This window comes from Sphaerodactylus townsendi, linkage group LG15, assembly GCF_021028975.2.
Source record: "Sphaerodactylus townsendi isolate TG3544 linkage group LG15, MPM_Stown_v2.3, whole genome shotgun sequence".
Taxonomy (NCBI): domain Eukaryota; kingdom Metazoa; phylum Chordata; class Lepidosauria; order Squamata; family Sphaerodactylidae; genus Sphaerodactylus; species Sphaerodactylus townsendi.
Window position 1 is genome coordinate 15,790,165 of NC_059439.1, and position 25,979 is coordinate 15,816,143.

A 25,979-nucleotide genomic window follows, 5' to 3' on the forward strand; every position below is an offset into this window, starting at 1 on the left:
TCCCTCTGTGACACCACATCGTACTTCTAAAGTTGCCTGTCACAGATGAGGGCAAACGGTTAAGAGCAAAAACTACTAGTTCAGAACAACACAGCCTGGAAAACCCACAACAGCCAGTTGATTCCGGCTGTGAAAGTCTTCAGCGATACATTTCTTATCCCGTTAGCGAAACGTTTCACTCGACTCATGGAAAACTGAGACAAGACTATTCATCTTCTCATATTGGTATAGGCTCCCCCTTTCCATACTAGGCTCTTCTTTCGCAGAACTTCACCTGATGTTTTCAGCTGAATTCCAGTGAGTAGCTGTGTCAACCTGAAGCAGGGGGGGAAAATCCCAGGGGCAGCTTTAAGACCAATACAGTTTTATTCTTGGTATAAGCTTTCGCGTGCGTATGAAAAAGCCTATCTGAAGAAGTGGGCATGCACGCAAAAGCTTATACCGAGAATAAAACTTTTGAGGCTAAAGTGAAGGTGCTCCAGGGGAGACGAATCGCCCAGAGCTCTTTTCTGCAGGCAAATAGAGACAAATGAGTGGTGTTCTGGCCCTCGGCCTCCCGGGCAAGCAATTTATGCAGAAGGAAGAGGGAGAAATCAAGACCGGCCACGTGAACCTGCTTAGGGCTGCGGATCGTTTGATGGCGATCCTGGTTTACAAACTCATATTATCATGAGCAGGACCGGCCCTCCCGTCTGCTGCACTGAAGAAATTGAATTCTTTGCCTTATGAGATTTTTGTCCCCTTCTTCAGCACTCTTCCGAAACTCGAAAATTGGGATGTTGTTTTTACAGCTCTAGATTCTGTTAGTTTGCTCTTATGTCTTACTGGCTGGCAGATATCTATGCTGTTGTTCACAGATTTTCTACTGATGCTGCGTATTTACATGTACGGCACAATATAGCAAATTGTTCCTTGTATGTCGCTTTGCACGTTATATTTAGCAGAAGGGGGGGGGACTAAAATTTATAAGAAGAAGAGTTTTGGATTAATATCCCCCTTTTCTCTCCTGTAAGGAGACTCAAGGTGGCTTACAAACTCCTTTCCCTTCCTCTCCCCACAACAGACACCTTGTGAGGTAGGTGATGCTGCTGAGAGAGGTCTGAGAGAACTGTGACTAGCCCAAGGTCACCCAACAGAAATGTAGGAGTGTGGAAACGCAGCTGGTTCACCAGATAAGGCTCCGCCACTTAGGTGAAGGAGGGGGGAATCAAACCCAGTTCTCCAGATTAGAATCCACTTGCTCTTAACCACTACGCCACGCTATAGTAGATTCCCGCTCCCTCCTCGATAACCCCAGGGAGACTCACCCTTACAACCAGCTTCTACTGAAATGAAGTATCTCAGTGACAGCTGCTGTGATCCCCGACCTTCAAAAACATCACCTCAATGGCCATAAAAATGCAAATGCAGAACCTGATCTTAAATTGGGAAAGAGGTTTTTAAAAAGAGTGAAGCGATGAAGACAACGAGACAGAACACACAGTACAAAAGAGTAAATATATTTCTAAAAAAAAGAGAGAGAGAGAGAGAGAGAGAGAGAAAGAAAAGGGGGGAAGGGAGAAAGTTTACCAGCTACTTTGGAACTTCATTCCTGAAAAAGAGAACTGGTTTCAGAACAGAACAGGTCCAGGCCTTCTACACACCAGCAAACTCAACACAAACACTCAATAAGAATCATTTTACCAACTCGGAACAAAAAGGGGGAAAAAAAAAACCCTTTGACACAGTGTTCCTGAACGATAAAATTTCTTTCTTTTTTAAAAGAAACAAAAAAAATTCAGAGGGGTATGAAGGAAATCACAGGAAATAAAGAAGAAACAAAACTAAAGCGGGGAGGGGGGGGGGGGGGGGGGAGAGATACCAGAAGAACAAAATTCCCACGATATCTAAACAGGTAACCATTGCTCTTGGATAGCCGAATCCAAGTCAAGGATAAATTGCAACAGTTCCTAAATGCCACTAGCGGCTGCCTCCGTCCCGTTTACGTCTTCCGGGCAGCAAGGCCTCACGCAGTCCCCCTCTTCACCACTAAGTAGCCTTTTATTTGCTGAGAGAATTTTTCTCTTTTCTCCCTGCAATTCGCGTAGACAAGTGCTACCGGGAGAGACTAGTCGCCTCGCAGCTGCGTGGCCAACGCAGGAATTTCAGCACAGTGAGCAAGTCTCTCTGTCTCAAAAGTCTCTCGGCAGAAAATCCCCGGGACGCTCCCGTTTGTGGGCTTCGTAGTGCAGGGCATCGGCCGCCCTTCTCTAATGCAATCGTTTCCAAAACAAAGGGAGCGTCGTCGTCTCTGCTCCAGGCATGCCCTGGTTCTTGTTCCATTGCTGTCAAATGCAGAGGCGTCTTGTTGTCTTGGGTTTGTTTTTTGTTTTTGTTTTTTCTCCTTAAAATCCCGTATCGTCGTTTGGATCTGTTGTCTCAGGGCGGCGCCTGGCCGACCCCCTCGAGTTCTTTACTCAGCCAAGTCAAAGGGAAACACACAGACAATGCAGCAACAGGGATATATTAGGTTGAACAGCCCCCTTTCCCCGGTCCACCCCTCCCCCACTTGTCCCCAAGTTTACTTGGTGCTGTTTTCTTTTTCTTCTCGTTTTAAAAGTCCGCACGTCCCAGAGCAGTCTGTTGACCCCGCCCCCCGTCCCACCCTCCCCACAACAGAGTAAAAAGCTCCACAGGTTGCATTGTCTACCTGGTCGTCAAGGTTGGAGAAACAACTGCTTCTGTAGCTATTTCCATTCTTTTAAAAAAAATAAACCACAAACACACACACGCGGGGTTGTGCGATGGAGGTTCGAGGCTTAGGACTGCTTCAGCCGCTTGCGGGGCGGTCCCAGAAAGGGGCACTGCGCGGAGGCCAGTGAACGGTACGCCTCTGCCACCAAGTGAGGGTGAGAGACCACCATGGACTTCCAGCCCGAAGTCTCCATGACATCTGAAGCGTGGCTGGAAAATATCAACGAGAGAGCCAAGGTCAGCAAACTGGAAGACAGGAAGAAGCTGAGTATCACAAAGGAAGATGTTAGTAGACTTCCTGCTACATCCCTGCTTTGGGGGTTCAACTTTTACACCTCATTTCAGTTCCTCCTCAGTAATTCACAAGACTGGAATTAAGAGCATGTGGAAGGGCCAGAGGCTCCCTTTGCGTGTGAATGGTGGGCTGGACAGAACTGGAGGTGATATCAAGGTCTTGGCCACCTGCCTTTTTTGTTGGCTATTGTGTGATACAGGGTGCCAAACTAGATTGCCCCCTAGTAGGATCCAGTGGCGCTTTTCTTACACATTCTTGGGGAAATGTAACTTCCAATCCAGCCTTGATTCTTAGTTTAACGGGGCACTGTGGCATAGAGGTTAAGAGCAGGTGCAGTCTAATCTGGAGGAACCGGGTTTGATTCCCCGCTCTGCCGCTTGGGCTGTGGAGACTTATCTGGGGAATTCAGATTAGCCTGTGCACTCCAACACATGCCAACTGGGTGACCTTGGACAAGTCGCAGCTTTTAGGAGCTCTCTCAGCCTCACCCAACTCACAGGGTGTTTGTTGTGAAGGGGGGGGGAGGGAAAGGAGATTGTGAGGGGGGAAAAGGAAGGCTCCCCCAATCAGTGCTGAGAGAGAGGGTGTAGTATTCGTACTGTACTCTTGTTCGACACCTGCATTCAACACCACCAGCCAGAGGCGTAGCTGGGTCAAACTGCGCCCGATGCAGTCTATATTTTCCACCACCCCCAATGCCCCCCATGGTGCCCCCCCTTCCCACACTTATCTTAGTTCCTTTCCTTTTTCTAGAACTTTTTCACGCTGAAAAAAAAGGCCTATTCGCAGTTCAGGCTTTTAAACGGCCTGATGGGACCTATACTTCCCAAGAGACCTTGTGAGCCCCAAGGTCTCCTGGGAACTGTAGTTCCTCAGGCCGTTTTTAGCCTGTACTGTGAAGAGGCCTTTTTTTCAGCCTGAAAAAGTTCTAGGAAAAGGAGAGGAACTAAGGTAAGTGTGGGAAGGGGGGTGGGGGGTATTGCAAGGGGATGCTGTGGGGGGGCGGGGCATGGGGGTGATTTTTTGGGGCCCCCAGGCGTGCGCCCAGTGTTCGGCGTGCACACACCCCCACCCTCATTGTAGCTCTGCCACCAGCTCATTTCTTTTCAGATGACTGCGAGGGAAAATGAGAAGTCATTCCACCTGCTATGGCCAACAGAATGATTCAGGAGGGCTTTTCTACAATGGCAATAAGGCTATACTAAAACAGAATGGGACAGAAAAGAGCGTATCAAAAAGAAAAGGGACTGTGACTCTCCCACTGTATACAGGGCATAAGATTGGCTTGCCGTATGTGTCAGCTGGCTGACAATGTATCACTTCCTACTAACGCAGTACCATTTTTCTACGCCGCATCTGCATTCTCAATCACGTCAATATTCTACGCTGGCTTCAGATTTCTGTAATTGAAATTCTACTCCACATGGTTTATCAGATGTCCAATCTTACCGATTGCTCCGACTCACACTGTGCAACCCACCTGGAGCTCGGTGAGAAAAATGGGCTGCAAACAGTACACTGATAAACAAATAAACTATGCAAACTGCTCCACGCCCCCTGTGATGGAATATGTGACAGCGCCGTCTCTTCGACATGAAGGCAAGAAGAGAGGAACAGCAACCAAAGTGCCCAAGCATGAGGAGCAGAGAAGGTTTTGGACGGACTCGACTGCTGCTCAACAGGAAAACAAATGCATTTGCATTTCGTTAAGAACATAAGAACTAGCCTGCTGGATCAGACCAGAGTCCATCTAGTCCAGCACTCTGCTACCCACAGTGGCCCACCAGGTGCCTTTGGGAGCTCACGTGCAGGATGTGAAAGCAATGGCCTTCTGCTGCTGCTGCTCCTGAGCACCTGGTCTGCTAAGGCATTTGCAATCTGAGATCAAGGAGGATCAAGATTGGTAGCCATAGATCGACTTCTCCTCCATAAATCTGTCCAAGCCCTTTTTAAAGCTATCCAGGTTAGTGGCCATCACCACCTCCTGTGGCAGCATATTCCAAACAATTTCTTTCAATGCTGCTGTTGCCCCAGTGAGGATGCACAGAGATGCATCGAAAATAGGAAGGGGCAGCTTTGGGGGCAGTGACTTGCTATTGAAATATGACCCTACCTACCCAAAGCCCCACCTACCTAAAGATCAAGCGGGGGGGGGGGGTCTCCTGGTGATCCCTTCTGCAGTTAAAGTGCGGGGGGGGGGCATGGCAGAGGGCTTTCTCCAAAGTGGGCCCTAAATTTTGGAACAGCCTCCCTTTAGAAATTTGCCAGGCGCCAACATGATATGGTTTACTACATTATATGATTTTAGATTTGGTGGAAACCTTGCTGTTTACCCAGGCCTTTGGTGGTTGACACCCCGCCCCGGGAGCCTCTCACTGATGTCAGCCACAGGAGGGTGGATTCTTAATGGGTTTAAAATGGATTTTATGTACTGTTCTAACTATGTTTTTATTCTGATTTTAACTTTGTATGTTTCAACGGGGTTTTATCCCCACTTGTTAGCCACCCTGCGGCCACGGTACAGCAGAAATAAAACAAATAAAATGAAACTTAGAAGAAGTGAGATGCGATAATGGGGGGGAGGGAGGGAGACGTTGCTCCCGAGGGGCTCGCCTTTCCAGACTTCTTCTTCTTTGAGGCCAAACGCAAAGGGAAAAAGAAACCTTACTTACTAGTTGATAAAGTCAACTGCCTGAGTTTTTAGCTGGTCGGCGCTGTGTAGATCGGCCAGGATGAGGATTTCTGCTGCGTTTTCCACAGACAGGTTGCTACACAGAGCATCCTCGCACATCACCTTCAAACGCTCCAACGCATACTGCAAGAACATACAGAGAGAGACACTGGGCTGAGAGTGAATGGACGAGGGGGGGGGGGAGTGACAAACAGGCTGGGCTAATGAGGTTGGCTCTCTTGCAGCCAAGCGGTTGCTAGATCATCAATTTGGATTTCACACCTTTTAACGAGTGTACTTCCCCTCCCCATCTTTTATCTATCGAGCTGCTGTTCAGTGGTGTAGTGCTTAAGAGCAGGTGCACTCTGCCTACGTGGCAGAGGCTTCTCTGGTGAACCAGATGTGTTTCTGCACTCCCACATCCCCGCTTCGCCACTTGAGCTTTGAAGGCTTATCTGGTGAACTAGATTAGCTTGTGCACTCCAACACATGCCAGCTGGGTGACCTTGGGCAAGTCACAGCTCATTGGAGCTCTCTCAGCCCCACCCACCTCAAAGAGTGTTTGTTGTGGCGGGGGGAGGGAAAGGAGTTTGTAAGCCCCTTTGAGTCTCCTTACAGGAGAGAAAGGGGGGGGGTATAAATCCAAACTCTTCTTCTTAATTGTTCAAGCTGTCCAGCAATCGCTGTAATCAGGACGGCCAGGTAATATATGCACAGCAAAAATGCATTTCCAATTGTACAGGACAAACGGTTGAAGGACAAAATCCAAAACGCCTACATCAAACCCTGAGTGAGGGGAGAGCACGGCGTATAATCTGGCCCTGTGCTGGAATTCCACGCACAAGCGTTGAGCATTCTGAAAAACAAACACAAAAAGCCTCCCAGTCCTTCCAGCTCTGAAAACACTCATGCTCTCCCTGCGTCCCTCGTTGGTTTAGCTAAAAAGCATTCAAAAGCGGTGCCCAGCTTGAATCACACAAGCAAGCATTCGCCTCATATAAGCAAGTTGTTAATCCTCCTGAGTTGCTTCCCAACATGTTCCCCAAAGAGGTTTATGCTCAGCAAGAGACAACTTCCTGGTGGTCCCTGGCCCCAAAAGCTGTCTGTCTGGCCTCACCCAGGGCCAAAGCCTTTTCTGCTCTGGCCCCAGCCCAGTGGAATGCTCCGTCAAGAGAAACCTGGGCCCTGCGGGACTTTTAACACTTATGCACGGCCTGTAAGACGGAGCTGTTTCATCAGACTTATGGTTGAGGACAACAGTCTCCATTCTAACCGGCCTCCCTTTCTCTTTCCCTCGCCCTGTCCCTACCTTTCTCCTTCCATTTTCTCCTTAAATAAGTATGAATGTGGAGCTCACATTAGAATTCATGGCACTGGCATTTGGATAAAGTGTTTTTATTGACATTGTTATTAACTGATAACTGATGTACACACCGCCCAGAGTCTGCATGAGGAAGGGTAGCCTGTAAAATAGAATAAATCATTATTCTCCCCGCAACAGACAACTTGTGAAGTAGGTGGGACTGAGGGGGCTCTGAGAGAACTGGGACTAGCCCAAGGTCACCCCGCAGGCTTCATGTGGAGGAATGGGGAATCAAACCCAATTCTTCAGATAAGAGTCTGCCGTTCAGGTGGAGGATTGGGGAAATCCATCCAATTCTCCAGATTAGAGTCTGCCACTCATAAGGAGGCATGGGGAATCAAACCGGGTTCTCGAGATTAGAATCTGTCGTCCACAGGGAGGAGTGGGGAATCAAACCTGGTTCCCCAGATTAGAGTCCGCTGCTTTTAACCACAACACCACGCTGGAAGAAGAATGATTAGAAAGACACAACAGGTGAAATGTGCGGGAGGGAGCACAGGGTAGAAAAGAACTGTAAGTGAAGGAATGAACCAGAACAGGAGAAGTGGAGTGGGAAAGGAAAGGCTGTGGGGCTGGCCAATGCCATGCCAGCAGGGGCTGATGGGAATTGTAGTCCGTAAACATCTGAAGCGCCAGAGTTGGAACCTCTGCCCTCGAGCACCACTGCTGGTCAGAGAAGGCAATAATGACCTTGATGGTGCAGAGGTTTGGTTCAGGATACCCTCATGAGGAATCGTGCAGGGTAATGAAGTGACTGTGTTTGTAGCTGGTCCCTACTCGTGTATTCTTTTTGTGGAAACTTGGGAGGGTTCAGCCAAGACAACGCACAAAACCAATAAACGTAGCTGGACCAAAAAGATCTTCGGGTCTTTTTGGGTACAACCGCATCCTCGTCCCCCCCATCCTCCTCAACAGCAGTGTAGCCGAAAAACGCCCAGCCCTCTAATCGCATCCTTTACCAACAGCCCAGTGGCAGGCCTCCAGGGCTTAGTAGGGTATGTGCTGTGCTTTGTTTATAGTATAATTGCGTATTTTCCCCAAGAGACGGCCGAAAGACAGAACAAGCTGTTCTAAGGCCTCTGGGGCCGATATTAAGAGGTTTGGTGTGCTACCATAAAAGGTTTCGCTTTCTGTTTTTAAAAAAGACACCCGGGGATGTTTAGGGAAGAAAGAGCTGTATAAAAAGCCACAAAGCCCAAACAACAAAATCCTCCTTCAACAGCTGGGCATTTGAGAGAAATTCCTCCTTAACCACCCATTAGAAACAGAGGTTCTTACGAGCTTTTGCCTATACCCACATGGCATATAATGAATGAATGGCAGGCGGGCATACTGCATTAGAAGAAGGTGTAGAGAAATATTACCCATTTGCGTGGTGACAAATCCTTTCTAGCAAATACAGAGATCGTCCAGTGCAGTGGCCCACCAGAAATTCACCTTCACTGCATAGGACTTTTTCAAACTGTTCATCCAGCTGTTACCTTTGGTCAGGGCTGGAAAAATTATTTCTAGCTCTCGGGACTCCATTTTTCCGCTGTACCCTGTTCAGTCCTGCTTTATTTGCCCAGCCAACCCAAAAGGAAAGTTCTGAATTCAGAGGTGTGCTCAGGAACCAAACACAGAGGAACCAAAATGATAGAGCTGCAAAGAACTGACACCCCACCCATGCTTATCCTCCGCCCATCCTGCAGTTACCTGAGAGGAAGTTCATCCGGGGAGGGGCCGAGATCACCCACTAGGCCTTTCAATAAGGCAGCCTTTTACCTCAGTAGAGAGAGGCACCATTATGCTTATAAAGCAAGGCAAGGATTTGTGTGTGTATGTGATGTGATGCTTCCAAGAGCCAACAGCCACTTCTTTCAGAAATGAGGACTCGTCAGAATTCTTAGAGCCTCCAGGTAAGGAAGCAGTATGCAATTCTTCAAGAAGCTGCAATTCTTGCAAACTATTTCCCTGGAATAGAGGGGGAAGGGGGTGCTTCCTTTCCAAGGATATTTTCACACATGCAGAATAATACACTTTGAATCCACTGCCAATGCACTTTGCAGCCGGATTTTACTGCACGAAATAGCAAAATCCACTTGCAAACAATGGTTAAAGTGCACTGAAAGTGGATTGACATCATTCTGTATGTGGGAAAGTGTACTTCTCAAGCAACATAGCCGGGGAGAACGTTGTTGGGAAAGCCTCTTGAGAGGAGTCCTGACAAACGCCACAAGGGTTGAAACGTACATGACAAGGGGCAAAGCCAAGCCGAGCTGTCTCGTACGATATGCAAAAATGTGGATTACAATCTGTCCTCTGAAAGTTTCCAGGCTGGTTCCCAAGTCCTTCTGAAATACGAGGACATTAAAAACCCACTGGCTGATCTGCCAAGCACCCCACTTACCTTGTCAGCAGCTGCAAGCAAATCGTCCGCCATTTTGTCAAGGTTGGATGCCTTCCCCGTGTAAATGAAGCACATCATTTCTTTAAAAACTTCCGGCTCCACGTCATTGATTTCTACTCGGTTCTGCGCCAGAGGGAGGGAAACATATGGTTATCCTTCTGATGTTCAAACAGACCTAACTGCCCCTCTTCAGCCCTAGAGAACTCTTTTAGGAAGTCAAAGATTAAAGAATTAGAAGGCACAAACACTTTCAGCTTCACCAACCCTTCCCGGCTACAAGGGATGCATTGAATCTTCTGTCTTTTAAACTTGCTTTTGTGCCACCTGAGTCGCAGAAGAAACGGGTGCTTACTGTACACAACCATCCTCTTAAATAGCGCACCTGTGAAATGCTAGCACACCGTCTCTCCTAACTCCCTCGAGAGTGCCTTTCCAATCAATCATCAGCTTTTTTAATGGGTAGGTTCCTGCCCAGTTACTGCCTTTGGGCAGGTTAGCGTATCCCTTTGATGCTTCTCTCTCGCTGTCACGCTGAGCCTTCATCTATTGAACCAAAGACACCAACTAGAAAGTGTGACAGCTAAACCAAGTTTTGGATTGTGAAATGGGCATCCTGTGCTCTATGGATCTTTATTCAACAAGTAATTAAACTGTGAAATTGGCTGCCATAGTAATGGTCACAAGCACAGGCGGCTTTAAAGGGGAACTCAGCGGGTTCGTGGAGAAAAAGAAAGAGCTGGTTTTTGTACCCTGTTTTTCTCTACCTTTACAGAATCTCAAAGCAGCTTACAAAGAACTTCCCCTCCCCTACGCACAGCAGGCCCCTTGGGAGGCAGGTGGGGCTGAGAGGGTTCAGAGAGAACTGTGACTAGCCCAAGGTCACCCAGCCGGCTTCATGTGCAGGAGCAGGTAAACAAATCCAGTTTACAAATTAGAGTCCATCACTCAATGGAAGAGTGGGGAATCGAACTTGGCTGTCCAGATTAGAGTCCACCGCTCTTAAACACATCATGTTGGCTCTCCATCGGTGGCTAGTAGCCAAGACGACAAAATGGAACCATTCTACTCAGACGTCATAATCCTCTGAAACTGAGTTCTACAGGTAACATCAAGGGAATGCTTATACAGTACTCTCTGCGTTTCTAGAGCAATTGTTTGGCCACTGCGTGAAACAGGATGCTGGACCTTTGGTCTGATCCAACATAACTCTTCTTCTCTTCTTAGCTCTGGCTTCATGAAGTACAAAACAAGAAAGCCACAAGCCCCCACTGCAGCAATATTATGTTTTCAGGGGCTGTGTCATTTCTCCAGACGTTCCTCTAGTCAAGATCTAACTGTCTGACCTGCAGTCACAGAGCTGCAGTCTCTTCTTTTTGTGTTCCCAGAGAAAACTGCTTCATCTGCCTGGATACACAACAAAAATATATTCTATTTCTGCTCCCAATGAAGACATTTGTGGGTGGAAGTCAGAAGCTTGCAAGACTTTTAAGAGTCATCTGTTCGGTCAAACAAGCCTCGTTTCACCTCTTCAAGCACCTGATGAGCAGAAAGCCCCCTTTACAACACCTGCTTACCTTTTTACTTTCCTCCATCTCGTGTTCAAACATAGCACTGAAAACCGGAGATCGTGCTGTGGTCAGGAGTGGGGTGGGGGAATTGGGAGAGGGGAGATGGGGTGGGGAAAGAAACACAGAGATGCAATTAAAAGATAAAATGGTAACACCCTCCTCACCAGAGAATTATTTGAGACATACAGTCTGTACCTACAAATATAATATGCTCTCCAGCATAAAATGGACAAGCTAAAACTAAGCCAAAAGGGTGTTCCAGAGAGAAAGTGAATTGACACCTTCCATACATACATAGCATAAGCCTACCATTTGCACACCCTGCACACAACACAACTAGAAACCTCACTGCCCCATCCTCCAGCCAGGCGCTTGGCCTGTGTGCTGCAGCTGCACTTCCCCTCTGCTCCTACAGGGGCTTCCCGGCAACAGGGGGAAGCTGCAGAAGCCTCTACTAGACTGTTCAGACTGAAGCCACCATTTTCAGTGACTTACGTCTCAACAGACCACCGCTGACATATGGCGGTCAATGGCCGGAAGGAAGCCACTCCCCCAGCCACGCCCCTGGATGCCCCCTTCCACTGCACCGATGGAGGTAGTGCAGAAACGCTGGCACAGCGGTCAGCACCACGTCCCAGTGCCAGGGGAGGGCAAATCTGGTGCAGATTTCGCAAATTCGCCCCCCCCCCCCCCTTTGGATGGGGCTCTTAGCCTCTTTTCTAGCTTCTGTCATCAGGCATTGTCTTTATTGGTTCCAATATACCTCCACAGTCAGACCTAGAAGCTGGCCGTTAAAACAACAACAACAAAGAAAGCTACATTTCACAGAAGACTGAATCTGGTAGCCTACACTTCTGCAAAATTATACAATGTATAGTGTCCATATTAAAGACTTAGAAAGCTCCTGATGAAGCAGTTTTAAATTTGTTTGACTCTTTTTGTGTGTGTGTACTCATAACTGTTTGTGCAATGTTTCCGGAGGCTCAGTTCTGAAGGGCCTCCTCCACACAGTCGCAATTTGGGCTCCTAGTTGCCTCAGCCACGGGGCTCCCGTAACTCCAGGGACCCTCTTCCGGCCTCAGATATTCCCAACATGGGTAGTGCCCCAGTGAGCCGCTGCTAGTGGTTGGCTGGCCTTCTCCTGCCTGACCCTCTGGCTCCCTGAGGCTTTCACAGTTTTCTTCTCCTCTCTAGCCCTTCCCCGAGCCTACCCCTTTAAGCAGGCCCTTCCTGGGTCTCTTCTTTTAAAGCTCTGCTGGCCCTCCCTCTGCTCCTTGGGTCCTGGGAGGAAAGGGCTGCTGACGCTGGGTTGCCTTCCTATTGGCCAGAGCTCTGAGTCAAGCTCTGCCTTTGCTGGTCCTGGCCAGGGGGAGGAGGAGGAGGAGGAGGAGAAGAGCTGGATTTATATCCCCCACCCCCCTCTCTCCTGTAAGGAGACTCAAAGGGGCTTACAAGCTCCTTTCCCTTCCTCTCCCCACAACAGACACCTGGTGAGGTAGGTGGGGCTGAGAGAGTTCTGTGACTAGCCCAAGGTCACCCAGCAGGAATGCAGGAGTGTGGAACCACATCTGGTTCACCAGAAAAGCCTCCACTACTCAGGTGGAGGAGTGGGGAATCAAACCCGGTTCTCCAGATTAGAGTATACTTGCTCTTAACCACTACACTGCTATAGCTGCTGCCTGGCTCTCCCCCCTCCTTGGACTGCTGTGGCTTGCCTGGCCCTGCAGGTAACTGGCTTGGGGTGGGATTGCTTGGGCAGTTGGGGAAGTCCGGAGGCTGGAGCCCCGGACACACAAACCCTCCCAAGCCCCGTTCTGCCAAGGTGTATCCGGAGCCCTTTGCTGAACTAAGAGGCCGCCTGCAAAAGATGCACCGAGGCACTTGGGCCTCGCCACTGATCCGTCCGTCCGTCATCCAGACAATCTTCTGCCCGTGTCGATACCGACCTGCTAGTATGGCTTTGTGAGCCTGGAACTCCTGGCCTGCCACACACAGGCAGCAGTCTGTGAAGCGAGAGTTTTCCCAGAGGCCTCCCAACTCATCCGCCAAGCGGCATTCGGGCACCTTCACCATGTTCATGGAGTTTTGGCCGGAGATATTGACAGAGTCCTGCACTACACTCACCTGCGAGGAAGCAGAGAGGGGTCAGCATCTCTCTTTTTCATTTACTTAGTTCACTTGTAGCCCGCCTTTCTCCCTGGGACACAAGGTGGAGAACAAAGCGTAGAAAACCATTCACTCTGACGGAACAAGATTACCCAACAAGCAATGCAAACAGGACTAGAACTGCAGGAAATTAGAGGATGGCGCTCAGGAAGCCGTCAGAAGGCATTACACGCCGAAAAAAAAGAACGCCGAGAGCAGACTGTGAAAGGGCGAGGCAATGCGGCCAAAGCGAGACAACACGAAAAACTACCCTCTCATTCCATTAGGAACGGACCCTCCTGGACTGCCCCGTTATATTGCAATTCTGAACACGTTAGAAAAACGCCCTCTCGAACATTTCTGTTTTGCACATGCTGTAGAACGATAGAAGAGACAAGGCTTTCCTGATTTCCTCAGGCAGGTTGTTCCACCTGGGGGGATGCCTAGGAGAGAAGCTGCAGGAAAGGCAACAAAACAAAAACTAACAACAGCAATCCAAACAACCTCCACAGACCTTCGCAGGGAGTAGAGCAGGGAGTAGAGCCGGTTTTTCCCCCTGCATGTTTTTGGGACTGATTTAAGCATGATGATGCCAGGCAAGGAGAGCTTACGAAGGGGCATCACACATCTCCAGTACCTCACAGCTATCCCTAAAGACATGTACACACACACACACACACACACACACAACAGTGGGAGCACACAACGTAACACGGGGGGTGGGTCATCTTAAATCAGACCTAAAATACAGCAGAGCAGGGGCAGAGAAACAGGTTCTTCCCATGTGGATGTCTATATTCCACCCAAACCTGCGGACCTCTACATGGTCCGCCTCCAACGAAGGGCCCATCCACCCCAACAGATCAGCCAACGCAACCCAGGCGTCCAGTGTGCGCCACATGCAAACTGCAGAGGCACCACAGAAAGAGTACTCGTTGAATGCCACGTAGCCTGTGATGAGACGAACACGTTTATGAAGCCACAAATCCCAGGAGAGGGCAGAAACCTCACAGTGGGTAGTCAGTGGACATTTATTAAGTGGTGTCTGCCATGGTGTACACACCAGGGAATCCAATTCCTTGATTACCCAGCTTTTGCTCAGGTGTGGATGTTTGGTAAAGTCCTCTTTTCAGGTAGGGCATTACATAGCCCCTCCCTACGGGACTGCACACTTTGGTAGGCTAACACACTACAATGGCCCTTTGTGTTCCACCAGAACCAATACACACCTTATCTAAGCCTACTTGTGGACAACATCTAAGCACCAGCAAAACCAAAACAAAGATCCAGTTTAGCTGGTGTAGGATTTCACATAGTTAAATCAAGCCTCTTTTAAGACCAAAACTTTCCAAAGTGCTGGAAAGGGCTATTCAGTAGGGTGCCTTTTATCCAGAAGAACATGAATGGCGTGGCAATTCCATGTTGCTCCAAGGACTATTCATTAGGAAAAAGCGTGAAATAACTGTCATACATAAAACCTATTCAGAAGCCGAAAAGGCCTTGAAACTAACCTAAAACTGCCCAAAGCAAACCTAAGAGGGCCAACTGGGATGGCCCAGGCTAGCCCAATCTCATCAGATCTTGGAAGCAAAGCAGGTCAGTCCTGGGCCCCTTCCGCACATGCAGAATGATGCACTTTCAATCCACTTTCAATGCACTTTGCAGCTGGATTTTACTGGGCAGAATTGCAAAATCCACTTGCAAACAATTGTGAAAGTGGACTGAAAGTGCATTCTTCTGCATGTGCGGAAGGGGCCAAAGTTAGTTGGATGGGAGACCACCAAAGAAGTCCAGGTTGCTACGCAGAGGGAAGCCATGGCAAACTCTTGCCTTGAAAACCCTACTGGGTCGCCATGAGTCATTTGCAACTTAATGCCCCCCTTTCTACCACCAGGAGAGGCAACTCTGGCTCTCAAGGGGTGGAAGAACGAGTTGGTCAAAAGGAAGAAAGCAGGAGAAGAATCAAAGGTGACAAATACTCTACATATGTGGCCACACCACTAGTCCATCACTCCAATTCCACCAGAAACTTGCATGCAGGGCAGGAAGGAGAACTCTGTCCCCTTCCGCACATGCAGAATAATGCACTTCCAATCCACTTTCACAATTGTTTGCAAGTGGACTTTGCTATTCCACCCAGTAAAATCCAGCTGCAAAGTGCATTGGAAGAGCATTGAAAATGCATTATTCTGCATGTGCGGAAGGGGCCTCAATCTATTGCAAACGCCATCATCTTGCTAGTTACAAACGTACAGGTGCTACTAAGCGTGACAGTTCTACCCTTCTTGGTTAGAAGGCTCTAACCGGCTTCCCGTCATGTAATCCTTACAGAAAAAAAAGATCTTTCCCAGAAGGCAACCAATTGCAGAGGCATGCTCCTCCGCTATCCCTATACACCATCCAGCACAAAATGGGGTTCAACATCCTCTCTTGATGCTTTTCTCTGCAAGTGTGTGCTGCTCACTCAGCAAGCCACTGGTTATTTGGGCACTGTGCCAGCCGTTGCTCATATCTATTTATCTAAAAGCTTGCAGCATGACTCAGCTGACGTTAAGTACTCTTGTCTTGGTTATTTCAACAGAAAAATTAAGCATGTGTTTAAACAAGAGCGGGATCACGGTCCGTACCTTCGCTGCTGTTAAGAGCTCAAAACAAAACCCTGCCTTTGTATTAAACATACAGATTCTCAGGAATCTGTGTCTGATATTGATGTGCAACCGCAGCATTCCAAGAGACCAGACAGCAGATACATCCACCCTGGAAACAGATGCCGTAGGGAAATCCAACATAGTTATTGCAGGCAGTCCCATGAAGAAGAGAAGAAGAAGAAGAAGAGTTTGGATTTATATTCTCCACCCCCCCCCCTTTTCTCTCCTGTAAGGAGACTCAAAGGGGCTTACAATCTCCTTTCCCTCTCCCCCCCCCCCAAAAAAAGGGTGGACTGAGAGAGCTCTGAAGAACTGTGACTAGCCCAAGGTCACCCAGCTGGCATGTGTTGGCTTCCACAAGCTAATCTGGTTCACCAGATAAGCCTCCTCAGCTCATGTGGTGGAGCAGGGAATCAAACCCTGTTCTCCAGATTAGAGTGCACCTGCTCTTAACCACTATACCATGTTGGCTCTCTGGAAAGAGGCCAGCATACAACACTGTTCCTCCATGGTATTCAAAGTTTGAAAGGAAATGGTAATCCCCACAACAGTCTTTCAGTTCATCGAATATTACAGAGCCCTTAGTGAACATCTGCAGAGCAAAAAATCCAAACACAGCTACAATATACCATCTACTCCTGCTAAACGAAAGCAATTGCCCACAGAATAGTTAGCTGAGCATATGGCACACCTACCCAAATGAGAGGAAAATCTCTTGGCATCAGCAAAAGCTGGTGCAAGTCTGTCACCTCTCTGCACATCTCTGGGCATCTTGAGCAGTCCCAGATTTATTCTTCCCCCGCCAACAAATGTCTATGAAGACCCCTTCTGTTTCGAGGGGGATACAGGAAGAATACCTTAATCAGTTCAGCAAAAGCTGGGCAGACCCGATCATTGGCCAGCCTGGGCATTATAGCTCACAGTATGCCACCAAAAAGTGCATATGGGGGGGGGGGTGCGGGGGGGACTACTTAAAGCAATAAACTCTAGGCCTGTGGTTGCGAACCTATGGCACTCCAGATGTTCATGGACTACAATTCCCATCAGCCCCTGCCAGAATGACCACTTGGCCATGATGGCAGGGGTTGATGGGAATTGTAGTTCATGAACATCTGGAGTGCCATAGGTTTGCCACCACTGCTCTAGGCAGATCATGCAAGTGAGACAACCACAGACCCTCTTGGGAGAAGTATGGGAAGGTACACAACAAAAAACCCCAGGGTAACTAATCAACTTTCTTTCTGACTATGAACACAGGCAAAGGGAACAAATTTTGCCTGCGTACCCCAAGGGCCATCAAGTCCACCCCCTGCAATGCAGGAACACATAATCAAAGCACTCCTGACAGATGGCCATCCAGCCTCCCTTTAAAAACCTCCAAAGAAGGAGACTCCACCACACTCCGACGTAGTGCATTCCACTGTCGAATAATCCCTGACAAGAAGTTTTTCCTCATATTTAGGTGGAATCTCTTTTCCTTCACCTTGAACCCATTATTCCTGGCCCTTGTTTCTGGAGCAGCAGAAAACAAGCTTGCTCCCTCACCAACATGACATCCCTTCAAATTAACATGGTAATTATGTCACCTCTTAACCTTCTCTTACCAAACTGAACATCCCCAGCTCCCTGTTGGGTTGGACCCAGGCTGAATTGGCAAGTCCCTTCATCCTTCCCCATTACTACTAAACCTCCCCCCCCCCCCGCCCCCCACACACACACACGCCATGATGGTCCTCAGCATTCACTATCCCCCTCCAACAACATGTTATGGAGGTCAGCAGAAGGGTAGAAACAGGAAAGTTCTCTTCTGATGATGGGAAATTTAGTGTGGATCCAGTCCAATAGCAAGAAAGAGACAATTTAACAACAAAAGAAAGTCAGAGTGATAAGAGTGGTTAGTGTGCCTGACTAGAATTTGGCAGACTTGGGTTCAAGTCTCTACCCCTATGCAAAGCTCACTAGGAAAACTTAGCCCAGCCATTCTGCCAAACCTTCCCAATGTGGTTGTGCAGATAAAATGGCGGAGGGGACATCCACATATACTGGACCCTGAGATCTTGGGAGAAAGGCAGGATAAAGAATGCAATATAATATAAGATGAACAAAGGACTGAATTTATAGCAGGAGCTGAGATGGTAAGTCTCTTGGGAGGAAAAACTCCAAGGTTGTTTACAAACATGCATTTTGTTTCCCAGTCTAGCTTTTGTAGACGAAAGAACGACTCACAACACTTCCCTCCTTACCTCGCAGAAGAGAGTGAGCTTGTCGTCTGGAAGTAGTCCGTTGGCCTCATCCAAGAGAAAATCTCTCCTAATAAACTTCTTGAATCCCCAGTCTTTGCCTTGCACAAACCGATAAGCTCTCTGGCTCTCTGAAAACACACAGGGTAGTTGAATTTATTTTCAATGAGCCAACACAAAACACAAAGTACACCAAACACCAGCTCTGCGTACCCATCGCTTTTGTTTCCTCCCCTTTCGCATTCAAGATGGAGAACTTGAATTTCGCTCGGACTTCGCTCTTCGGACAGCTGACCAACAACAGGTAGAGTGAAAGGTAATCTTTACTCTCTTCGTCCAAGCCCTTTGGGTTCACACGCAAACACCTGCAAGAGAGCAAAACACACTTCATCTTCTCTATCCCACCTTACAGCAAGCTAGCAAATCCTAGCAGCTACTAAAAGTCAAGTCTTCATATACAGGCCTATTGTACCTGGGGGGCAGAAGACAATAGATAAATGCAACCCTGCACAGTAGATACACATGGGTATCCCACACAGGTACCAAAAAGAAAAGGATTGTGGAGTTTGATTCTTTTTTGTCTCTCTCCTCCACAATTCCCACTTCTGCACATTAGTTTGAATTGTCCCTAATGCCCCAGAAGAGATACAGAATGGATCTGCCCTTTGCTGCGGTCTTTTGACGGGCAGGCTTTCTGCATACTTATAACTGATCACACATTTTGGGATTCAGGACAGAACTTTCTGACAGCCCAGGCTGACCACTGACCCGTGATTTCATTCATTCCTCTGCAAATGTGGCTATCTCCACTTGTTTGATCCATCTGTTCTTGCCGGGTGCCTGTGGTCTGGATTGCTGGGTCAAAGGCCCTGTATTGCTGCAGGCCATTGAGATGAGATGGTGTTTTGCTACCCCTTCCAATATATCCTGGAAAATTTCTTAGCCGCGTTATGTGGTCCTAAAGCATGCCGATCAAATGAGATCTTCTGCTTCATTGAAAACTGAGCAGTTCTTGTCATTAATCATCCTTAGGATGAATCAACCAGTCAGAGGCAGCGTGGTGTAGTGGTTAACAGCAGGTGGGTTCTAATCTGGAGAACCGGGTTTGATTCCTCCACCTGAGGGACAGAGGCTTATCTGGTGAACCAGATGTGTTTACGCACTCCAACTTTCCTGCTGGGTGACTTGGGCTAGTCACAGTGAACTCTCTCAGCCCCACCTACCTCACAAGGTGTCTGTTGTGGGGAGAGGAAGGGAAAGGGGTTTGTAAACCACCTTGAGTCTTCTTACAGGAGAAAAAGGTGGGATATAAATCCAAACTCTTCCCGCTAAATCTATAGCCAAGCCTGGATTTTAACCCCAAATTTAACACCACATGCTTCGTCCTCCTATTCCCCACTGCACACTGCAGCTGAATGTTGGTTAATAGTCCTTACCTACCATTTCAATTTATCGTTCGCTCCCGACGAAAAGGTTGAACTTTTGATGACCTCGCCCATTTCCTCCCGGCAAAAACTGAAGTTGTTGATGGTCCACATGTAGGAGAATTTGACCACTTTAATCTTAGAAGGAAAGGTTGAAAACAATAACCAGCAGTTCAGATGCACAGTCACAAAGAACATGATGTTTGAACGAAAGAACACCGCCAGCATTCCCACATCTGAGAGGCTACTTTTCATTTGTATCAGGGGCTCAGGAACAGTTATGCTATTGGTGGTGCATCCTCCTCTAGTAACATGAAAAAGTATTCCCTGAGGATTTGGCAGGAGGCAGCTCGAATCTGCCACAGACACCCCACTGATCTCATGTAGAGATTAACATTTTGGCCCTTGACCAGTCGTGTAGCTACCATGGGACAGGGGGGGTGCCCTGCCCCAGGAGCGCACCATTAGCATCACAGGGGGGGAATCGCGCCCTCCCCTCCCCACCCTCCCCTCCCCCCACCCACCCACCCCCCAGGCCCGGCAGAAGCCTGGAGAAGCCTGGTTGAACTAAGGTTGGGGGGGGCAGGGGGCCCACCCACCCTTCCCCAGGCTCAGCAGAAGTCCGGAGCAGCCTGACAGACCCAGCCAGGCTGCTTTTTCAACCTGCTGCTCTTTGCAGCTGGCTGAACTAAGGTAAGTGGGGGGCTACGGGGGGGGGGGGGCAGGACCCAGGCCCCATTTGCTGCCCCTACGCCTCTGCCCATGACACATGGGCTCTGAAACAAGTCCAATGGAGAGTTGACTGTCGCTATGAAAATGCTCTATTTACTTGAGGAGGGGAAGAGAATACCTGGGAATCTATTGTCATGCTTTGCAGCACGGCTTGCTGTAAAGCTTGCAGATCTTGCACAGTTACGGGAATAATTAGGTCTCCCAGGATGAGCAAGAGAAAGCGGAAAGCTAACTGAAAGGGATCAAAGTTCACGGAAAGATTCCATCTGATAAACAGGGGAGGTCTTAAACTGCCAGTGGGTTCAGATTTACTTAATACTTTTGTTCAAATCCAAAGGCATTCGGAGCCTGCTTTAAATAGAGCTGAGGTGCTACCCATTCCAAGGACGGGCCGGCTTACAAAAATAAAACCCCAAGTTGTAATATGTTGCATTTTATACACTGGGATACAGCTACCAGCTCACAAATTTTCCAGAAAGCTTGCAAGGACATCATACACATTGCAGAGGTTCAGGAATTGGTCAGGTAGGAGGCCCCAAGCAGAATTTCATAGGTTGGTCCCTGGAAATCATGGCAGAGCATTTGAATAAACAAAAATACACACCCCACTTAGCAAACCTCGATATTCCAAAGTGCAAACATTTAATAATGTGAAAACATTAAAAATATTGCATCAAAATATGAAAATATCATTCATTCATACACCACATTCATACCTACAAACTCTCATATAGTTGATACCTCTCTCACGGCATATCTAATTGCAGTAAGTCTAGTTTGAGGTATTATGAAGCATAGTACTTAAGCTTATTGTTACAGAGAGGAATTAAGTAAGCATCAGATAATGTTTTATCTGGTTCTCCCGGACAAAGAGAGGTATCGACTGTATGAGAGTTTGTAAGTATGATTGTGGTGTATGAATTAATGATATTTTCATATTTTTCATGTTTTCACATTATCAAATGTTTGCACTTCGGTATATCGAAGTTTGCTAAGCATGGTGTATATTTCTATTTGTTCAGGTTTTTCTCTGCTCCTAGCACTTTTGTTTATTGAATCGTGGCAGGACAACCAGCTAAGGGCTGGGACCTTGTACTTCCACATCTAATAGACAAAACCGGCAGGATTCCATCTTGATAGATTTAGTAATCAAATGACTGGGGTGCTGTGTGGTTTCCGGGCTGTATGGCCGTGTTCTAGCAGCATTCTCTCCTGACGTTTCGCCTGCATCTGTGGCTGGCATCTTCAGAGGATCTATCGGATTCTATCAGATCCTCTGAAGAGGCCAGCCACAGATGCAGGCGAAACGTCAGGAGAGAATGCTGCTAGAACACGGCCATACAGCCCGGAAACCACACAGCACCCCAGTGATTCCGGCCGTGAAAGCCTTCGACAATAAATCAAATGACTGCTGAACATACGGCTCTGAAGGACATGCTTAGAACCAACGGCATTCAGATAGGAGACAAACTGATTGTACAAAAGCCATTTACTAAGTATTCTTTCCTTTTCTTTTCTTCTTCTTTCTATTTACCTGTTCCTTTATTATTTTTTTCCTTTCTTTTTCGTCTATTTTCTGACTTTCCCTTCTAGTCTTCGCTCTCTCTTCCTTCTTCCTTACCTTTCTCTCATATGCGCAGTTTCTCCTTTACAGTCTTGTAATCATGAAAACTTTTGTATGTCTCACAAAGCTGAAGGATTAGTTACTTTCTATTTAAAGAAGGATATTATATACTTGATGAAGTGATTAGAATATGATTTAATGGGTTTTGTGATGGTCAAGTGCTAATAATTTTCTCTGCAAGAAACACAGTGAGACAATTGTAAATCTTATTTTTATTGTATATATCAGACTATATTCCTTAATAAAAACTCTTAAAAAATACTAAGTATTCTTTGCTCTTTGACAAGAACCAGGGGTCGGCAACCTGTAGCTCTCTAGATGTTCATGGACTACAAATCCCATCAGCCCCTGCCAGCATGGCCAATTGCATGGGAATTGTAGTCCATGAACATCTGGAGAGCTACAGGTTGTAGACCCCCTGGACAAGACGAATCCAAAAAGGATCTCAAGTCACAGACTTACTTGAGTGTAACACCAGCTCTCCGCAACAGGTCCACTTGACATTTCTGCCGGGGGAGGTGGACTCGGTACCCTTGACATTGCCAGTTTGGAGGTCAAACAGGATCCACAGGTTAGTTAAAAAAATCGGCATCCACAATCTTCACCCTGATGGACCAGAACGAAAAGAAAGCAGAAGGGTTGTTTTTTTTACAAAAAAACGGGAACCGCAGTCCTGCCCACACTGCAAAAATCCGAACAGTTTCAGTTTTGCAGCATTTTGCTTTGCACAGCTTCATCACCTGCTCCTCTCTATTCCCCCGTCTGCAGCAGATACTTCATTTGGCATGTTTTTATGCTAGGTTAACCGTATTACTCCTAATGAAGTCCTGGCAAGACCAGGCTGTCTGTCACAAGCACTGAGAAAGCATTTCCAATTCCTGGGAGCCTGCATCAAGTTGTTAAGACATCTAAGATTTCTGCAGCCCCATCCATCAACCTACATCCTCCTTCTGCTGACTTCTCCCGCATATTTAATTAAGGGAGATGGCAGGGGGGAGCAGGGATTTTTTTTCCGCCATCTAGAGTAGCGCCCATCCCCACCACCGGTGTAGAGCTCCACTGTCCACAACACCCTGTTACAGAGGGGAACTGAGGATGAGAGAGAAGGATCTGCAAAGGCCGCTCACGGGGAGACAGGGCTGGAGGCCAAACAAGAGCTGCAACTTTACCAAAAAACGGGCTCTCAAATCATGCCATCCGAGGGCAGATGCGACTCTTTCAGAGTGCGTGACCATGTAAACAAGAAGGAACAGGGCTGGATGGGAAACATGCACCTGGACAGGCACATTTCGGGGAGGGAACTACAGAAGTAAATCATGGGATGGGGGAGATGATAATCATACAGGAATTGGCTGGGGGTGGTAGATAGAGAACTGTAGATCACACTGCAAGTCTGGGTGTGTTTTTCAAACGCAAGCTTTCACGGAGACTCCGGTCCAATCTTGCAGCCAGAAAGCTTTCCAGACTGTCAGCGGTAGCAAGTAAAGTATGAGGCTGTGTTGCAAAAGAAACCCAAGAGCCTCGGATGCAATCCTGTGGTTCTCGGTTTGGTTTACCGGTCGACAGACTAGCTGTGATCAAGCCGGTACGAAGGTGCCAGCCCGCCTTCTTCCAAAATGGTGGTTTCTGGCCTCACATGAGCAGGCAATTGAGCAGGGCTGGCTAGCCATCTGGGCAAGCTCTTCCTCCTGACCACCAGCTGCCAATGGGAAGAACAACCCAGTACATACTTTTATATACAAAACTGGAGCATTTAGGAGGGCTTGGATGTTATTTAGTACTCACTGCTATTTTGTTTGTTTTGAAAGTTTGGGGCGTTTTTTTTAAGCTCTCTTTGTTATTTTGTTTTGCTATTGCTACTTCGTTTGTTTTTAGCACTCATTGCTATTTTGTTTGTCATTACCTTAAATTGTAGCTACAGACTGTGGCTGCTTTTCCAGGATCAAAGCCAAAAAGAACTGCTCAGTGAATCGTTCCCATTTATAGAAGCCTTATCTAATCTTGCTAACATTCATTACAATCTTTTAAAAAATGGCATTGTTTCGCAAGTTAGCAAATCTGTCTTTGTAATTAGCATGGAACTGCTCGTATCGGAAGCAAAGTTTTTCGCTGTTCTAATAAGCGTGGAGGCTTTAAAAACATTTGATGATTAGCTGATAGTTTGAGAAAGTCTTTTTTTTCCCCATCAGCAAACAGCCCACCCTATTATTGACTTAAGCCCGCACTCCAACCTGCTTGGCATTTCAGGAAGACTGTGGATCGCCACCGTTGTCCAGCAGCGGCAACAAAGATTTGCTTTTGCTCACACCCTTTTGCAAAAGCACTACTACAAATGCCCCAGGACCCTGCCCCGAAGATGCTACCACTGAATTTTCTCTAGCAAGTTTGAGATGACAGACCAAAGGAAAGGCACACACACTTGACTGATGTGAAACCCTGAAAACTGCGGTCTTGCGTAAGTGTCAGGGAGGTTGTCCAACTTGCCCAACTCCTCACCGATGATGGCAGCACAGCCGACTCATCTTCCAAGTTCTCTGAAAGCAACATCTCGATTAGATTACTGCAATGCACTCTGGGTGGGGCAGCCCCTGAGGACCATTGTGACACTACAGTTGGTACAGAATGCTGTGGTCAGAAAGTGGGCTGGATTGGGCAATAGAGACCATACCACTCTACTCTTTCCATCTATCTACCCTGGCTCCCAATTGGTTTCCAGGCCCAATTTAAGGTGCTGCTACTGACTTTTAAAGCCCTATAAAAGCATAACGTAAGACCTCTCCATTCTGATATGAACATAACTGACCCCTTCCTCTGGTCAACCTCAGCAGCCCTGTGTCAGATGCTCACTACCATCTGAGGCTAGAGGAAGAGGTGGGATCCAGCAGGTTCTCACCAGTTCCCGAGAGTGGGTCACTAATTATTTGTGTGTGCCGAGAGGGGGTTACTAATTGGGTCTGCTTTTCCATTAGAAATTCCATTAGGTCCAAAAATCATAAAGTCCTGTTGTTTCCTATGTGGCTGGTTAGCGAAGGTAGAAAATGGGATAATTCTCCCTGTTGGGCTGTTTTAAAAACATGTTTTAGAGATATGGTAAAATTCCTTGTTTAAGGAAAGTATCCTTCTTTTGATTTCTAGAAAAAAAATAAAGTATTTGAAAGTACTGAGTATTTGACAGGCAGTCAACTAGAGGAGAAGCAGTTGTTTCTGTTGGCAGTAGACGATAGGACTTGCTATAATGAGCTTAAATTATGGACAGAAAGATACCAGCTGGAAATTAGGAACTTTTTTTTTACAGTAAGAGTTTTTTACAGTAACAGATTATTAATGCCCCGCCCCTGGAATGCCCAGCCACACCCCCGTTGTGCCCCGCCCAGCCCCATTGGCACTACACCACTGTTTGAATCCCACCACCATGGGAACCTGTTACTAAAATTTTCGGATCCCACCACTGGCTAGAGGGGTGACAACCTCAGGAAAAAGCCTTTTTTGTTGGGGAACTAAAACTTTGGAAATCCCTCCCAGAGAGATTGACACCTTCCCTCACAGACTCTAACCTGTTTTGAGTGTTTCCATGAGTTTAATGTATTTATATATTATATTTGTTTTAAATAGAGTATACATACATTTGTATTTTATAAGCCTTATGTTTTGTCTGAAATATTTCGATGTTCGGCACACAAAAATTGGATGGATGAAATGTTTAAACACTCAATCAATGAAGCTGCAGCCCTTCAGTCACTGTTGTGGAGACGGAGTTCCACATAGTATAGAAAAGGGGGGGGGGGGACGGGACATGACAACTATGTTTAAATATTTGAAGGGATGTCATGTTGGTGAGGGAGCAAGCTTGTTCTCTGCCTTCCTGGAGGTAGCTAATAGCAAACCGCCTCTGAATGTCTCTTTCCTTCAAAACCCTTTGGGGTTGCCGTAAGTCAGCAGTGACTTGATGGCGCACATGCACACCAACACATAAAATAGCAGTCCTTAGATCGTCTCCTCAAAGCTTTATCCTGCAACACGGGCATGCATATGTCCAGAGAGAATCGGCCTAACTTATAAAAGGTTCCTTTCCAAGTACAGGCTGTGACAAATTTTCCGTGTCTTCAGGAGCCAGCTCAAAACTTTAGGAGTTATTTTTTAGCTTTCA

General features: G+C 47.3%; 1 protein-coding gene across 5 annotated transcripts in view; it reads right to left on the minus strand.

The window, feature by feature from the left end:
• Positions 1–1,478: 1,478 nt before the first annotated feature.
• The window catches only part of LOC125444841 (speckle type BTB/POZ protein), a 57,007-nt gene continuing 32,506 nt past the window's right edge, over positions 1,479–25,979 (minus strand). For all 5 annotated transcript variants that reach the window (XM_048517563.1, XM_048517566.1, XM_048517561.1 and 2 more), the window contains exons 2-10: positions 22,295–22,438; positions 19,493–19,614; positions 18,266–18,417; positions 18,056–18,183; positions 12,966–13,143; positions 11,026–11,081; positions 9,452–9,574; positions 5,701–5,843; positions 1,479–2,943 (exon numbers count right to left, since the gene is read on the minus strand). In XM_048517563.1, the coding sequence (XP_048373520.1) occupies positions 2,799–2,943; positions 5,701–5,843; positions 9,452–9,574; positions 11,026–11,081; positions 12,966–13,143; positions 18,056–18,183; positions 18,266–18,417; positions 19,493–19,614; positions 22,295–22,372 (1,125 nt within the window). In that variant the 5' untranslated portion in view covers positions 22,373–22,438 and the 3' untranslated portion in view covers positions 1,479–2,798. The remainder of the gene's footprint in view (positions 2,944–5,700; positions 5,844–9,451; positions 9,575–11,025; positions 11,082–12,965; positions 13,144–18,055; positions 18,184–18,265; positions 18,418–19,492; positions 19,615–22,294; positions 22,439–25,979) is intronic.